An 18126-nucleotide genomic window follows, 5' to 3' on the forward strand; every position below is an offset into this window, starting at 1 on the left:
TGATGACATAGTGTCTAAAGCATTCAGCTTTCAATAAAAAAATTATGGGATATGCAAAGGAACTGGAAAATGTGACCTATGCTCAGGGACTAAAGAGGTCAAAAGAAACTGTTTATGTGTCTCCCCCTATGCTGGATTTAGCTGACAGTGACTCCAAGCAGCTATTATGAATACATTAATACATCTAACAGGGATCATGTTTAAAGAGTTAAGGTATGACAACAGGGAATCAACAGATAGGGGTTCTCAATAAAAGAGAGAATTTATAAGAAAAAAGGACTCAAGTTTTATGCTGGAGCTGAAATGGACAATAACTGAAATTCACTGAAAGGGCTCAACCTCAGAGTCAAGATGTGGCAGACGAAAAAAATCAATTCCCCTGAAGATGGGTAAATAGAAATTGCCCAATTTGAAGAGCAGAGAGAGGAAAAACGGATTAGAGAAAAATGAACAGAGCCTCAGAAACCTGTGGAACAACATCAAATGTACTGACCTGTATTTAATGAGAGTCACAGAGGAGAGGGGAGAGATGAAGAGGGAGAAAAATTATTTGAAAAAATAATGGCTGAAAACTTCCCAAACCTGATGAAAAACATCAATCTACACATCCAAGAAGCTCGGTGAATCCTAAGTAGGATACACACAGAAAGATCTACACTTAAACACATCATAGTCATGCTGTTCAATGAAGATAAAGAGAAAATCTTGAAAGTAGCAAAGAAGAGCTGACTCATCAGATACAGGTGAGCATCTGAAGGTTTGAAGCGATGGAGGCCAGAAGGCAGTGGGATGATACGTGCTCAAGACAAAACAAAGCAAAACTGATGACCAAGAATTCTACATCCAGAAAAATGTTTCAAAAGTGGTGAGGGCTTCCATGGTGGCGCAGAGGTTGAGAGTCCGCCTGCCGATGCAGGGGACACGGGTTCGTGCCCCGGTCCGGGAAGATCCCACATGCTGTGGAGCGGCTGGGCCCGTGAGCCATGGCCACTGAGCCTGCGCATCCAGAGCCTGTGCTCTGCAACGGGAGGGGCCACAACAGTGAGAGGCCCGCGTACCGCAAAAAAAAAAAAGAAGGTGAAATAAATACATTACCAGAGAAAAACAGAGAATTCATTGCTAGTAGATTTGCCCTACAAGAAACACTCTAAGAATTTCTTCAGACTGAAAAAAATGACACCAGACATGTGAATCCACAGGAAGAAACGAAGAGCCCTGAAAATGGTAAATATGTTGATTAATATTAAAAAGTCTATAAATATATATTTTTTCTCACTTCTTGTCTTCTGTAAAAGATATAAAGTTGTGTAAGCCAACAAATATAACATTTTATTGTTGGGTTTATAACATATATAGATATTATGACAATATTAATAATATGCAGGAGAAGTAGAGAATGGAGCTATATTGGAGCAAAGAGTTTTATTGTATCAAATTTAAGTTAGTGTTAATCTAAAATAGACTGTGATAGGTTAAGATGCATAGTATAAGAGTAACCACTAAGAAAATAATTGTAAAATAGTAAAACAAATCAACAAAAATTAAAATATTACCCTAAAGATATTTATTTAACCAAAACAAAGGAGGGGCCAGTAAGGAGGAATAGAGGAATGAAAAAGACAGGAGACATGTGCAAAGCAGCAATAACAAAATGTCAAATGTAAATCCAATCCTATCAATGATTCCATTCAATGTAAATGCTCACAGAGCATAATAACCATTATAATAATGATGGCTAACATGTATTGAGAGCTTTCTATGGGCAGGTCCTATACCAGGCTCTTGAGACATTAACATGTATTGAGAGCTTTCTATGGGCAGGTCCTATACCAGGCACTTGAGACATTTTGATCTTCATAATAACCCTATGAAGTGGGTATTGTTCTTATTTACATTTTAGATATGAGGAAACCAAGGAAAATCTGGACTGAAGAACTTGTGCAGGGATAATAGAACAAGAAAACAAAATAAGCTTCTTGGAAACTAAATGACTCAAACAATGAAAAAACTAAACTGATCTTAATAATGAAGAGAGTGCAGACACTCAGTTGGAGAGGACTCAGGAAAGGGAGAAGCAGTGTCCGCTGTTGTCCTTAAATGCTCTCTGTGAATTAACCCGTGTAGTCTTCACAGCAACACTTCCAGGCAGGTGGCACTATTATCCATCTTTACAGGTGGAGAAATTGAGGCACAGGGAAATTACCTTGCCCAAAGTCACACAATAAATGGTAGGATGAGGATTCAAACTGACTAATCTAGCTGCAGAGCCTATGTGCGAATTATGTTGCCTCTCAGTTAGTCACATCATCTCCTCCACCCCCACACTGCCAATTCACCAGTTAAATCACAGAGAAAAGGGGGAAAAGAGAATAAGCAGGTATCTCTCTCTGCAGACGGAAGGGAGTCGTGAAATGGAAACCAGAGGTGGGATGGGGTGGGGATGAACCACTTTCCTGCTTCACGTGCGTGATGGGGGAGAGGTTTCCAAGCAACTATGTAAGTTTCAGATCATTCATTTATCCATTCACTCGTTCTTTCTTCTTCCCCGCAAAGAAGGGGTTGGGATCAAGCGTTAGAAAACAACAACTATTTTAATGAGCACCTCATATAATCTTCACAATTGCCCCGTGAATTAGGTGTTACTATCACCATTTTGTCGATGAGGAAGCCGAGGCTCTGAAAATTCATGACCAATGGTCATAAAGCTTGTACGTGCCAGAGCCAAGAAGTATGGCCAGGGCTGCCTGATTCTAAGGTCCACACATTCCCTTCTGTGCCTGGGTTGGGATGGGGGTGGGTAGGTGGGGTTGGAGGGGAGCCTGGCAGCAGGCTGACCATCTAAATTCACTGTGCTCTACAGACGCATGTCACCACCTTGATCCTTGATCTTGGGCAGCCAGTGCTGAACCACTAGCAAGAAGGGAGCTGACAAAAAAACCAAACGTCTTTCATGTATTTCTTTATTTGAACACCAAATAGGTAGAGAAAATTGTTTAAGGTGCTTGAGCATCCCACTGGATTCTTTACTTTCTTTAAGGTGCAAAAGAGGTTTACAAGTGTGTTTCATTAAACAAAGCAAAGCTGCAACAAAATAATCACATCAATAATAGTATATGCGTCGGCAAAGGGCATATTAATCCATCAAACACAATTTGGCATGTGAGCTTTTCCCCATAGAACAAGAGCTCTACACTGAAGAATTTGTCGTGCACAAAAAGCATTGTTTGTAAGCTGTGAGAGAACATGAACTGGCATAATGTCACTTATTAATTCAAGTCTCTAGGACCAATGACCTCTCTGTGAATGCAAAGGGGTCTGTGCCTCAGGCACCTGCTCATGGGGCTGTATGTGGCTTCCAGGGTACACAGCTCTGTAAAAACACTGAAGATGGGTTTGAAACATGGCAGCATTTACATATTTAAAAAGTTCAGGCACATTTGGATGCAAAAAAAAAAAAAAAGAATAGAAATTTTTCTTGAATCTCTGAAAGACAGTGCAAATTGAAGTGCCATAATAGAGGCAGCAGGTACTTAGGAAACAATTTTAAGTGACTTAGAAAGAGGCCACACTTGCTTTAATCCAAATGGAAAGGAACTGCAGTTAGAAACAGAGATAACACTAATGAAAAGGTGGATATTTGGGACCACAGTTAAAGTCATTTGCTCCAGTTGAGAGTAAGTGTTCAGGGAGTTCATCCCGGAGGTGATGATGTCATCTGGACCATCCTCCCAAGACTTGCACCAAAGAGAATCACGTTTGTCTCAGAAGCTATGTATGACTCTGTCTTTCCAATAACCAGCTTCCTGAAGCAAATTTGCCTGTGAATATCAGACATTACTGTGGTCCTAGTGATCGCTCCCGGTATCCACAGTCCAACTCAGAGTTGGGAAGTATGAATAGGAAGGGATTTGGAACTGGTTTCATGAACCAGTGGCCTAAATCAACGGCCATTTCAGTGTATAAGATTTTAACGCAAGAACATCTTAATGGGATCAGAAGTAAATTATCAGTAAGTCCCTTATTTGTTCAGCCCCCAAAAGGCATAGGATATGGCATGGTTAAACATAGTTGTAAGGTTAATAGGGAAATCTAATCAACGACTACACTTCCTTAGGGGCTGGATTTTGCAACCTACGTAGGGTCTTCTCTTTGGATGAACTAGCCTCTCTGATGGTTGCATGACAGCATGGCAGGATCATTACCGCAAGCCTGGAGCTAGGCAACGGCTAAAAGAAACACAGACCACTAGCTGTTCCCTGGACTGGACTGCAGATGCCACTAGTTCTTCCCTGGAACTCAAGCTGCCATTATATCTGAATGGCTGTCAGATACAGCTACTTATTTGTGGTTAACAGGGCACAAGTGAAATACTGAACCCTGGTGCATACCCCAGGCGCCAGTATTGATCTGCTTCAAAATACTTTCAAGACTCTTATTACGATATTTCCCATTCTTCAAATTCCTAAACCCACGTCCCCACCCTACCCTCACCCACCCACCCCACCCCGATCCACCATGGCTTTCAAACTTTAAATTGTCTCAGAGTGGGGGGAAAAAATACAGCATGTTCCCCACACCCGAGAGTAGTGTCAGCGGCAAAGTACCAGCTGTCCATTAGTGGCACTTCAAATAAGAAGAGACTTTAAAAATTACTTGAAACTCCCGGGCTAACATACCAACCATCTGGTGTCCTCTGCCCCATTTCAAACGTAGTAGTATCTTAACATGAATACAAACATCTCAGATGAATAATGTAAAACCCTCCACTGGATTATTGTTTGGATTTAGCTGGTATTACATCACCTATAGTTCTAGAATTTTTTTTGTTGTTTTTATTTTTTTTAAAAGAAAATCTAAGTATAAACATTAAAAAGAACCCACTGACCCATTCACTACTGTCCAAAAATATTTATGTTTTGGTAAAGCAAAATTAGCTGCCCTGAATAATTTTCCTTTTCAGGCATAATCTCTGCTACATATGATTGTCTATCATTCAGGATCCAACAATAGGCATCTGGATTAGTGCTATTTTGTCTACTGTGGATATAAAAGTTGATATGAAATGTGATCTTCATTTAAATGAATAATCACCAGGCCTTAGGCATCAATGACTACATCACAAGGTAGTAATACAAAAAAAGTAAACATTTTTCCTTGGTTTTGAATGTTAACCCAGTCAAATTAAATCCAGAACAGAATTACTACATTCAATTGTCTGACAAACAAGCATTGCAATTTCAAAAAAATATATATTATACTATATAAGGTGCTTCTTAAACAAAAACAACAGAAGAATTATGTTCTAAACATTCTTACTGCCCCCCAATTTAGATGCACTTGTGAAAACAACTTTTTTTTTTTTCATGGCCCTCCCAGGTTCCCAGTCCTTTGGTGATCACTGATTGGGTCATTGGAAATGGATGAAATCCACTTTTGAGACAGGCATCCCAAGAGAAGCCCTAGAAGTTTGGCTGGGTTGTTGGCTAACGCATTGCCTGTCACTGGGGTTTGAGTCAACAGACAATGCGGTCACCAGAGGAAACCAAACTTTCTTTTTAGCTGAAAAGGGGAAATAATCCATAATTGCTTTAGAGAAGCAAAGACCCAGGGAAATCTGCCCTGTGTCTGGAGTAGGCCTCTCTTGTTTAGCCTATAGGTTTAAGGATTCCTATGGCCCAATTCTGGGCTTGCTCTCTTGGCTTATGAAGGTTAATGAAATAGACGCTAGGGAAGTTTGTTTGTTTGTTTGTTTTTCCCTCAAGGCCAAACCCTGATTTTTGGATGAGCTCTAAACAACCAAGGGCAGGTGTGGTCTGACCAGGCCCCAGGCAGCCTGAGTACGGAGCGCTCCAGTCCTGGCCCTGTTCCCCCGCCCAGAGTGTGCCTCCAACCTGGGCCATGTGGGGAAATGAGGAAGAGAAGGACTGCCCCATGGACCCCAGGGCAGCCCCGCAGTGCAGTATGGGGTCTGCCAGTAGCACTCCTAAGTGGCTGCAGCCTGTGGCAGGGCCACCCTGAGCCTCACAGTTTTATCCAGTTTCTGCCCTGCTTTCCTCTTTGGTCTCTAGTACCTGCAAGAATCATGCACATTTACTATTAAGCCCACTGCCCCAGGGCTAAGAGTGTCACCAGTGTACCTGCTCATTTAAACTGCCCTTGGTCATAGCCTGGGCACTACACCTAATTCACCGTGTAAGTTACACACCAGGAAGAGCCACGCAGAGCGCCCTCTGCTGGTAAGAGTGAGATCACACCAGAACAGGTCCTGAAGCCCATTTACTGCAAGTCCTGGGGGGAAAGGGCTGTCTTTTATAAAATGGAAAAAAAAACAAGAATTTATCTCTCACAAAGGAACTGCTGTGTGTGGAGGTGACTTAACTGGGAGCAACTTGCTGTTTTCCATGGGTCCATGGGAAGCAAGAATTAATTGGAACCCATGACCTATACCTAGTGCTCTCAAAAGCTAATGGTAAAGCATTCAGCAAATCTGAAGGTGCGGTGTATTTAGTTGACAAAGTTTTGACAGTTAGGGGCTCTTCTTTCCCTGTGTGCATCTTGTATTCCTATAGGGGAAGTGGGTGCACAGCCACCAGATATTCTGCTACAGCCATGCAACAGAGCAGAAGCTTTAAGGTCTGACTTTACTAAAATGATACGTTACTGTAGGAATACAAGAGGATGTTATAACGAACCCTGGACCTAGCTTTCTCCGAGTCAGCAATTAAAGGAGCCACTTTCAATTCTTTCCTGTGGCTTATGCTTAAATAAGATCCATTAAGAAGTGCTTCACATTCACGGCGGTGAAACGTCCACGCTCCAGGCCTTGGGTCACAAGTAGCTAAAGTGCACAGCCATCTGAGCCCAGCTCGTAGACGGAGCTCAGCCACGAAACGCTAAGGGAATCCTCGTGCTCAGTAAGGTAGCAAAGGGAGAGAGAGAGCTGTTAACAAAGAAAGTAGCCCTGGAATAATCCCTTTGGCTGTTCCCAAAAGAAGGTGTGCCACTTAGAACCGAGCGAGCAAATGAATGGCCACCCATATTAGAAAGCCAGCGCTGGGTGCATGCCAGAGTGCGCGCAGGGGCAGAAGTCGGCTAGAATGATGCATGATGTGGATAAAGTGCGACAGGGATTCTCAGAACCCTGGGGGAGCCGCGGAGCTCTCAGACTGTGGTGGGGAAATTCTCTGCCTCCCCGGTGATGTAATACGTTTGCAAGGAATGTGATGAAGTTGAGCCGGCGGTGGCCAGCTGGCTCTGGTTCACGTCCTCTGTGGGTGCGCTCCCGAAATTGGCTGGGGCGTGCAGGCGGTGGGCATCCAGCATCTCCAGCAGCAGGTCGTAGAGAGGCACCACATTCTTGCACTTCATGCTGTACAGATGCTCCATGCCTTTGTTACTGTGGGCGGGAAGACACAGACAGGACCACTTTAGACGATCCCCAGATCCAGGACTGCTGAAATGCCGGGGAAGGGCAAGTAAGAAAAACCCCAGCGACACTGATATGCCAACCTTTCTTCCTATTTAAAGAGCCAGTTTAGGATTTACTATGCAGGTGAATTTCTTTCCCTCTATCACAATTACATCTAAAAAGAGAACAGATGAGATAGGCTACCAGGTAGGAAAGAGTTTTTATTTTTTAATTTAATTAATTTATTTTTAAATTGTTATTTTTTGTTAATTTTTCTTGGAGCAGATTTGCTTTACAATGCTGTGTTAGTTTCTACCGTACAGCGAAGTGAATCAGTTACGTATACATATATCCCCTCTTTTTTAGATTTCCAGGAAAGAGCTTTTTAAACGTGCAACAAACCGGTCAAGAAGTTCCCTTGCTTCAAACTGTTCAGTTGCTTCCCATGTAACTCAGAATAAAATCTAAACTTCTGTCCGTGCTATGCAAGGTCCAACTGACATGGCTTGTCCTGCCTCTCTCCCTAACCCACTCCCTTTAACCACCCTAGTTTTCATGCTGGCCCTAAAGAAACAAAGCAAGACTTCCAGACTCAGGGTATCTGCCCTTGCTGTCCCCCCACCCGCATGAACTTCCCCCAGATCTTCGAATGCCACCTGCTCTGAAAGGCCTTCCACGACCCCAGTGGCATTCGGCTCAAGACCCTGCAGGTTTAGCCGTTGGCTTTCATGTTACTGTTTTTCTCCCAGCACTATGACATTTTTCTCCCAGCACCTGACATTCTCCTATGGATGTATGTCTTGTATGTATGTTTATTCTTGTTCCATAAGCATGCGCGCGCACACACACACACACACACACACACACACACACACTGCTCACCCACATCCCAACACACACTGTGCAAGTTCAGTGAGGGGCTGCAATTTGTCCATCCCGTAGGTCTCCAACAGTGGCAAGAACATAGTAAATGCTCAGAAAATATGGGCTGGATGGACCTATAGGGAAATGCATGTAAATGGTGCTTCTCCTTTTACCACTCTTCCCCCGACCCCCAGCCCCGTCCTCCACCAGCGACATCTCTGCTCTGTCCCCACAACACTACCACCAGGAAAAAAAAAAACAACTATTCTCTAGATTGATATTTCTTTAAAAAGAATCATGGATCATGAGTAGACAGACCAAGAACATCCTAAAAAATATTGGCATTTTCAGTAGGGAAAGTCAGCCCTAGCTGGAGACGTGCCATGGAAACAAAGCATCAAAGTGATTCGGGGCATATGACACAACCACCTAAATTACGTTTTCCAGTGGGATTTTGTTTTCTTGTTTTTGTTTTAATTTAAAATGCTGTTAAAGTTAAATGCCCCTGGATCTGACACCGTCTTCCTCTTGCCACCTAATGAATCACATTTACCATCCGATGAAATCTGGTGTTAAATGCTCTGAATAACAACATATGGCTGGGGCCAAGCTTAACACAACAGAGTTCCGTGATTCAGATTGGCTGTAATGAGGCACCATAATATTGTTGGTGTGTGGGTGTGTGTGTGTGTGTGTGTGTGTGTGAGTGAGAGAGAGAAAGCTCAAAGCTTGCAATAGAATAGCAACTTCTCTCCAGCTCGTCACACAATTCAAACAGGAACTCTCGCCGCCGTGGCCCTTGGCCATGTGTTGCCAGTAAAACTAGCAAGGCCTGTATATGCAGTGCAAATATACTTGGTATTAACTAATTAGGCTGGCTAATGCTGACAAGCAGTTAATGGATCTGAAAATCCGGCAATTCCTACCAACAAAAAAAAAAAAACCTTCATCTGTGATACATGGTTTCTACGTCAGTGAAATTCCTAGCTTGGAGTAGAGCTAATACATTTTCTTCAAGGGGAAGGTTACTCTCTCGGTCAGGAAATTTGGTAGGGGATTATGTTATTCTGATCTATCCCCCTCTTCCCTATGTGTAATATTCATCAAAAGAAATGGATGGGAAAGGACTGAAAATGTGTACTCCAAATGCAGTCACCTACTCAACTTGGCCAATGTGAGTCCTTCATCTGTGACACAGGGATTCTTGGGGACTCCCTAAGAACAGAGACTGCAGTCACTTTCTCCCCAACTTTGGCAAGTGAAAGCCATCATTTGTGAATTTCAAATTCATAGGAAAAACCTCAGGTAATTTGTTCATTCATTCATTCATTCACTCATTCACTCAGTAATAATGTTGTGAGCATATACGACATGTAAGACTTCATATACGGCACTGTGGGACATACAAAGAAAGAAAGATACATTTATTTTCTCAAGAAGCTAACAGTTGGCAAAGTTATCTCCAGAAAAGGAGGCACCTGGGACTTTGATGGGTTGAACTTCTTGCCATTTGACTCAGTCTCAAGGTCTGAAGACCCCTTAAAAATTAATCGAACTCTTTCTAGACACCTTGGCCCTTCCCTCATAGCCACTAAGAAACAGAATCTCTTTTTCATTCCTGGGGTTCTGGTGTAAGCCCAAGGTCATAGAGACTTCATCATGCAGGAGTGTCATCACTTCACCTCACTGTTGTGGCCTTTCTGGAGTAAAGAATCCGATACTTTCTTCATCTCTTCCCTGCAGGCTGGGTTCTGTTCACGGGAATGGTACCCACTAAGCCTCTGGCCAGCCATTTAGAATGGAAACAAGGCCACTTTTACCTTCTGGCACAGAAAGACTCTATTTCCTCTGCTATCGTCCTTCTATAGAAAATATTTATTGAGTAGTTACTACGTGCCAAGCCCTATGCTAGGTGGTACTGGGTACACAGAGTAAGCAGAATGGGTTGTGATAACTGCCTCAGAGTTTACAGTCTAATGGTGTTGAAAGATAAAAAATGAGCAGTAACCATCAGGAAGGACAGGGTATAAATCTCACCTAGGTGTTAAGGGTCAGGAGATGCTTCCTGCAAGGAGTCGTATCTAAGCTATGATAGATTAGCTTACTGTTCAGAAAGATTCACTCTCTGTGCCATGTGTCCATGATCCTTGACTTTGGGCTGTCTCATGTGACTTGCTTGGCCAATGGAATGTTCGTGGACATGACTTAACTAAAAGATTAAAATGCACTTCTCCAAACAGACTCACTTTCTTGTGCCTCTGCCATCAACATGAGAACATGTCCCAGCTCTCCTGTGGCTACAAGGAGGGCAAGAGGCACACGGGGTAGTCACCTGGCCAACCTTCAGGCCTGCAGCTAGAGGCAGTCTCCCAGCTGTGCCCTGCTTCCATCAGCTGACCCGCAGATGTGTGCGTGAGCCCAGCGGAGGTAAACAGCTGCGCAGCCCATCTGCAGCCTGCAGCGGAAATCCCCCTCGACTCAGAGAACAGCTGATTAGGGCTACAGCCCAGACTACCAGGAAGTCCTGAAAGTTAAGTAAGGCTAGAGCATAAGAAGGAATATAAGCAAAATAAATGGATTTATACTTTCATCTAAAAGCAATGGGAAGCCATTTCAAGGCTTTAAGTAGGAAAGCAATGTGATAAGATTTGGTATCAGAATGATCACACTGGCTCTACTGTGGAGAATGGATTAGAAAGGCTCTGAGTTGAAGACAGGGAGAAAGGTTAGGCAGCTGGGGCAGAAATCCAGGAGGAGATGGTGGTGGCTTGGGCGAGGGTAATGGCCACGGGGGTGACAAGAATGGATTGAGAGGGATGGAGGAGTCAACGTTGACCGTCCACAAGGCGTTTGGAGCCGGAGTCTCTCGTTTAGAATTCCCACTTGTTAAGTAAGGACAGTGCGACACAGGAACAGTAATGGATGTGCGCAGTGCTTTCCGAGGACGAGCGTGCTCACGGACTTCCCGTGATTGGCTGGGGCCGAGCGAACAACCAGACGGGACCCTCCTCCCCGGAGCTGCTCGCTGCACGCTCTTCCCCGGCTTAGGATCTTGCGCATGCGCCAAACTGAGCGAAAGTATCATCTCCTCTCTGCAGGCTTCCCTGACACCCGCCCACACCCCAGGCTGAGTTACTGCCTCCCTCTGCTATCCTCCCCACAGCCTTTATGCTATGTGCCGGGAACCGTCCCGAGTGTGTTATCTGTTCTCAGGCGTCAGCCCTTCCCGGGTCAGCTGTAGCATATTGTTGGGGGCTTGATTGCTTTACCTCTCTCCCATGGGAAACCCAAGGACGCCTCACCTCATGTGCCTGATGTGAGAGAGGATGAGGAGAAGCTGGGCCAGACGCCGGTGCTGTTGCTGCAGAGTCAGGCCCGCTTTGGCCATCAGATGGATCAAGGTGTCTGTGATCTTGTCCAGGACACGGTGGATATGGTCCTTCTCTTCCAGAGACTTCAGGGTGCTGGACAGAAATGTGTACACTCCTGAATGTGCAGAGAGAGAGTGAGAGAGAGAAACTCAAAGAGGATGAGGTCCGGGAAGCTGGGCATGTGCGTGGGACGTAAGACTGAGCCAGTGCCCCGCCCCCCACCCCGCCCCCGCCCGGCAACGGGGAAGTTCGAGATCTGTTCGGTCCAGGCAACCATGCAAAATTCCTTAGGAATATACGTGTGTGAGAGCACACGTTTAGGAAACTCATGTGGCCCCCTGTGTGGGAGCCAGTTTCCAGGATTTGTCATCAAGATTCCCTGGAAAGGCACTGTTCGCCTTGGGGCCATGGTGGTTGACACCAGCCACCTCTCCTCTGACACGCCTGTCACCGTTATCCTGTTAACGCTGGTGACAGCTCCACGAAGGAGGCATTATTGTTCCTTTTCACATGAAGAAAGCGAAGGGCAGAGAGCTGCGTTAACCTGCTGAGCAAGCTCGACAGCGTGGAGCCGAGCTGAGAACGAGCCAGTGTGCTGACTCCACATCCGGTTTTACAACGGAGACGCTAAGTTAGAGACACATGACCTCTCGGTGAGGTGCACAGAGAGAGCAAAAGTGATTTGCTAAGTGACTGACAGGCAATTTTTAATTTGCTGTTACAGTTCAGGTCAGCTGTGGGGCCTTCGTACTTTTCATCCTCAGCTGAAAGGTTTATGATGCGAGGGTAGAGAGGACCCCGGGAACTGCTGTATTTCACTGCCAGGCATGTTTTTTTGTTTGTTTTTTCCCCTCTTGCCTTTTTTCTGGTAATAACTCCTGCTCTCGGGGCCGCAGGTAGACTCAAGGCTGAAATTAGACAATCAGGTCACTCTGTCCTTTTGGATAGTATTAGCCCCAAGATAGACAATCAGAGCTTTTTCTGAGCTTGTATATGGAAGTTGTGGGCGGAAGTTCCTTCCTCTAGGGTGGAGGCACTGGGAATATGAGAATGTGGGACTTGTAAGCGCCATCTTCCAGGTACGTGGAGCTCGCCCTGCAGAATGGAGCCCAGTGACGACCAGCAGAGGTGATAGTTACGCGGGGGAGGCAGGAGGGGGGAGGGGACGGAAGGGAGAAATCCTGGTTCCTGTCATAAGGTCCTGGTTCTTACTTTTTTCATTTGACCTTAGAGCTTCCATAATGTCCTTTCTAACACATGACTCCATAAATCCCCTGTTGGCTTAAGATGGTGTTAGTTGGGTTTCTGTCACTTGCAACTGAAAGAATCCTGACTCTTTGACTTAAGTTGTGAGCTCAGCCCACGGAGCAGAGGAAGGTGAGTGATTAAGAGGTGAGAAGTACTGAAAGCAAAAGGAGGGCAGGATGGAGTATTCTTGTCTTGGGACCACAATGATGGCTGTTCTATCAAGTAAACACTGCGGAAATCAGCTCATCCTACCCAAACGCATCATCTCGCAGGGTGCAGATGACGCAGTATTTTTCTCAAGATATACGTCTATTTAGCAACATTTTTTTTTGGTCTTACGAGCCCACTGGCCCACCCATAAGTATATTTCTTCTCCTCCCCTCCCCCCCATCCTCACTGGTATTTTCAAGTTAAAGGCCCCCAAGTTTATGAATCCCCGGCTTTGTACTTGTAACGCAGTGACGAGTTACTGCTCACACAGCAGCCTGTAGGTCGGGAATGGGGAAAACACCCACAGAGAGGAACTTACAGTAAATACAGTTGTAATTGCCTGGAATGGAAAAGGGCTAATATTTAAAACAAATACAACAATAGCAGAACCAGAATGGTCAGGCTCTTGGGTTACAGGCAGTAGAATAGAATAATGTAGTTTTGATACCCGGAGGCACTCTGATACAGGGGAAATTGAGCACAGAATGAGTAAGCAGCGGACAGGCAGTGGGATTAGAAAGAAATTGCTGGATTACTTATGTTCCATGTGGGCTTCTGATAAAGACTGTGTCCACTAGAAAAATGGGCAAATGTCTAGTGGCCTTGGTGTTGGCCAGGAGGTAATGGATGGCAAGGGAGGTGTGTGCCAGTGGGCTGGGGGGGTCAGGGGCAGCCTCTCCAGAGCCCCACGGCCATGCCTCTCCCTGCCCTCATGTCATCACACACATTCTAGCCTCGCGTCTCTCAGAGGCCCTGCGTCTGGCTGGATGTCCTGGGAACCTGCCCAGGCCACAGAGCTGAGTTAATCCAACTTGGATGATGTGTTTTCTACCAAATTCCTTTTTTGTTACCACCCAGGATGCTGGCCTCGTTCATCAATAATCCCATTCTTGTTCATGGAAACCACAGAACCAAGGAGCTTCCATGTCCCGCGTGGGAAGGTGACACTCAGCGGCACCTACTTGTGTGCACAGGGTGAGGGCACCCTGTGCAGAATCACGGGCGTCCTGAGGGCCCGCGTTGCACTCTGCCCTCTCCTGTGGAGGTAAGAGCCTTGGCACTCAGGCTCTGGGGAGTGTGGTTTTCCCTTGTGCCACTGGTTCCCCATCCTCCCATGGGCTCCCCCCTCCCGCATGCTCTCATTGAGAACCTACTGTGTGCGGACGGTGTGTCATGAGATACGGATTCCAAGCCTTATTTTCTTTTAAGCATTAATGTCTTAAGAGCAGCTATTGCCTGTGGAGGAAGGACTGTCTTCACACTGTCTTTCGGGATGCAAGCCATTCTCAGAACAAGCCTGTTTTTCTAGTCCTGTTTTGGCACCAACACAGCTTATCATCTCATCCTTGCGAGAGGCTTCCTAGCCGTGCAAATATACTTCGAAATAAATATATAGTCCTGTTGAAATGCCAATAATTGACAACTGCAGCCATCTTCCTTTGGGGCTTTTCTGGCAAAACATGTGGTCCGTGTTTGCTGCCTTTTGCCCCTAAGGGGCCGGTGGAGAGAAACAACAGAAATCCGAATTCCCAGAATGCTTCAGGTGCTCTGGCAAAAGCCAAACAGGGTTCCCGGTAATTTCCATATCCCAGGTGGTCCCTGCCACCCTGGACAGCTGCGCCAGTGTTCCCAGCAGCACGGAGCCAGTGATCAGACAGTGCGAGCCTTCAGAAAGAGTCTTACAACAAGGCAGGCTTTTGCAACTCCCCAGGCTGCTCCAAATCCCAAAGATGGAAAAAAACAATCTGTATGTCATTATCCAGTCTTGAAGTGCTGTTGGCAGATCTGAGCCTCTACATATTCTGAATCTTGCAGCCAACATTGGGAGCTTTTAGGAAGAGCCTATGGAGAAAGCGGGTGGCAGAAAAGAACGGGGAGCGGGACTGCATGGGCCCCCCATAGACGCGAGATGTCAGCCTCTCTCCCTCTCTGGCTCTCAGTGACCGTTGCCCTTGCTCTCTCCCTCCTTCTCTTTCTCTGCTTGGACACTCTCTTCCTTCTTTCCTCCTTTTTGCTCCATCCCATAGGAACACCCTTGCTACCCCTCATCACTTCTCCAGATGATGGAGTCTTCTGGAGGCTGGAAGAATGCAGATATGGATACGGTAGTGCATGTGACTGTGTCCAGAGGAAACAGTAGCACAGCCCAGGGTCCTGCTCGTCCGGCCACTGACCTCCACTGAGGGGCACGCCTCACTGTTCCCGGAGAAGTGAGGAAGGCTGAGGCTCACCAGATGCTTGAGGACAAAGTTTCAAGTAAGGCCATTTTCTTTTTTGTCTTTTCCAGAAGGAAGAATGTGACAACGGACCCTGGGACAGTCATTCCATCTATAGCAGCTTGACCAGAAAAGCAAAGGGAATGACTCAAAGGAAAGAGAGAGTGAAGAAAACTCCTCAAACCCACGGCTGTAAGTGGTCTAGGCCAGAAAGCTGCCGCTCAGCTGGAATAAAAAAGAGCTGCTTTCTGGATCTGGCTCACGGACGACCCAGGGATTCATCGGTAGGTCAACCTTGAAGGTGGGCTGCTGGGAATGGCTTCCACAGCCAGACGGTGTGCGCTCATAACTGCCTTCAAGGCTGACAGTTTCATGAGCACTGCGTCCATTTTAGCCTTCACCTCTGACTGCGGCTTCTCCTCCTGGGGCTGCTGGTCCTGGTGGGGTGTTGGACAGCTCGTGGCCACTGAAGCCACTTAGTGGGAAGGGCTGAGCTGGATGTCCTATGCGCGGGACAGTCCCAAACAATGAAGGATTATTTTTTCTTTTTTTTTGCGGTACACGGGCCTCTCACTGTTGTGGCCTCTCCCGTTGCGGAGCACAGGCTCCGGACACGCAGGCTCAGCGGCCATGGCTCATGGGCCCAGCCGCTCCGCGGCATGTGGGATCTTCCCGGACCGGGGCACGAACCCGTGTCCCCTGCATCGGCAGGCGGACTCTCAACCACTGCGCCACCAGGGAAGCGCAGGAGCCTTCTTTTTGTTAATTATGTCTGTAATATATTAAGAAACAGCCAGGGTTCTGATTTTCCTATTCTTCAGTCAATTACTACCTTTCTGAGGTCAAGAAGACAGTCTGAAGAGACACGTGATGGAAAATGTGCAGTGCATCTAACACGAAGGGGTTTGTTCACAAGGTTCCACGCGGAACTCCTAGTGCAGGTGAGCTAGCCTGGTCTCAGGAGGCCTTGAGGGTTTCACTTTTTTCCCAGAAAAGGCAGGTTAAAACATTCTGGCTGAATTTGTTTCCCTGCATCTCACCTTTTCTCACCTGGCATTTCAAAGACAACGGAGCAACAATGCAGAGCAGAGAGTGGCTCTTTACACACGTTGGGGCAGATTTATTTTCCAAAAATGACCACAACAGTATCTCCCATCCGACATGTGTCTCTGCGACGTGATCTTGGCAGTCCTGTCATGGAGATGTGCGGGTTATGGCCCTCCCTTGAGTCTGGGTGGACCCATAACTTGCTTGCAATCAATAGAATGGAATAGAAGTGACGCCACCTGGCTTCTAAGGTATGACATGCCTGTCATACAAGGCACAGAGCTTCTGCCTGTCACCTGGGACACTTGCTTCTGGAGCCCTCACCGCCTTGTAAGGGCTACAGTGCAACAGGAAGTGAAGGAGCCAAGGCCACAGATAAGCATCCCAGTGGACAGCTGCAGCGGATGTCCCAGCCAACAGCCAGCATCAGTCGTCGGTATGGGAATAAAGTCCTTTAAGATGTCTCTGGCCCACGACTATCAAATCACTCCCAGTGGATGACCCTCACCTGCGGCCCCAGACATGGTGGAGAAGAAACAGTCCATGCCCTCTGTGCTCTATCCAAATCCATGATTAATAGAATCCAAAGCTTTTTTTTCTTCTTTTAGCCATTAAGTTTTGGGGTAACTGATTACACAGCAGCAGTAAACAGAGCACACCTGGATATCTGCGCCAGACATTCAGGGAGGAAAATGACCCAGGACCAGCAAGTTGGAGACTAGACTCCTGATCCGGAACATCGTGAGACGAAACAGCATTTGAATACTTCCTGCTCCACGTTATGAATCCTACTGTGTCTCAATGCCTTGGCCCAGCCCTGACCTTCACTCTTGTTAGTATAATGGTCAGGGCTCGAGCTCATCCTATCAGACCCTGTACACAGTTAACAATTTTCATAGGAGGCCTTTATCCCTAACAACTGCCCAGCTGATTATCAAAATATATGGATCTTCCCTTAACTGGCAACCTCAAATATCTGCACCCTACTTTCTTATCAGAGAATAAAACACTCAAATTCTGGGCTTCCCTGGTGGCGCAGTGGTTGAGGGTCCGCCTGCCGATGCAGGGGACGCGGGTTCGTGCCCCGGTCCGGGAGGATCCCACATGCCACGGAGCGGCTGGGCCCGTGAGCCATGGCCGCTGAGCCTGCACGTCCGGAGCCTGTGCTCCGCAACGGGAGAGGCCACAACAGTGAGAGGCCCGCATACCGCAAAAACAAAAACAAAAACAAAAACAAAAACAAAACAAAACAAAACAAAACAAAACACTCGAATTCTCAGTTGCATAATCTTTATCGAGTGCTGGTTGTGAGAAATAGACCTTGTCGAGATGTGCCTAAAGGAGGGATTTTGTGTGGAACAGCTAGTCTATTTTATTTTATTTTTATTAAAAGCCAGTGGAGCTTATAATAGAATGTGTTCCCTTTGCTTTGGCCCAGCAAAGGAAACTGAGAGCCAAATTTGTGGCCCACTCCTAGCAACCGTACAGATGGACTACTGTGTGCTAATCTGACTCCTGGATTTATTATTTTCTTCACATTATTTTCCTTTTTTTCAGATTGGGTTAATTACTGCCTTACTCCCTTTGCATCACATGAACTTTAGTCAGCCATTTCTAATCCTCTGTGGAATAGGCAATGTATAAACAAAATAATGGACCGGACGCCCCTCCCTCCTCTGCCAAGTTAATAAACTGAGTTAGTGTGAATACAGATGTTTATAAAACATCATTAAACGTTCATCTGAATTAACTGTGAAGCCAG

At 46.1% G+C, this 18126-nt stretch overlaps 1 protein-coding gene across 1 annotated transcript in view; it reads right to left on the reverse strand.

Annotated features, from left to right (window-relative positions):
* Nucleotides 1–6781: 6781 nt before the first annotated feature.
* The window catches only part of ESR1 (estrogen receptor 1), a 246892-nt gene continuing 235547 nt past the window's right edge, over nt 6782–18126 (reverse strand). The window contains exons 8-9 of the mRNA XM_065888506.1: nt 11575–11758; nt 6782–7396 (exon numbers count right to left, since the gene is read on the reverse strand). Coding sequence (XP_065744578.1) covers nt 7162–7396; nt 11575–11758 — 419 coding nt within the window. The 3' untranslated portion in view covers nt 6782–7161. The remainder of the gene's footprint in view (nt 7397–11574; nt 11759–18126) is intronic.

The sequence above is a fragment of the Phocoena phocoena genome, chromosome 12, assembly GCF_963924675.1.
Source record: "Phocoena phocoena chromosome 12, mPhoPho1.1, whole genome shotgun sequence".
Lineage (NCBI taxonomy): Eukaryota > Metazoa > Chordata > Mammalia > Artiodactyla > Phocoenidae > Phocoena > Phocoena phocoena.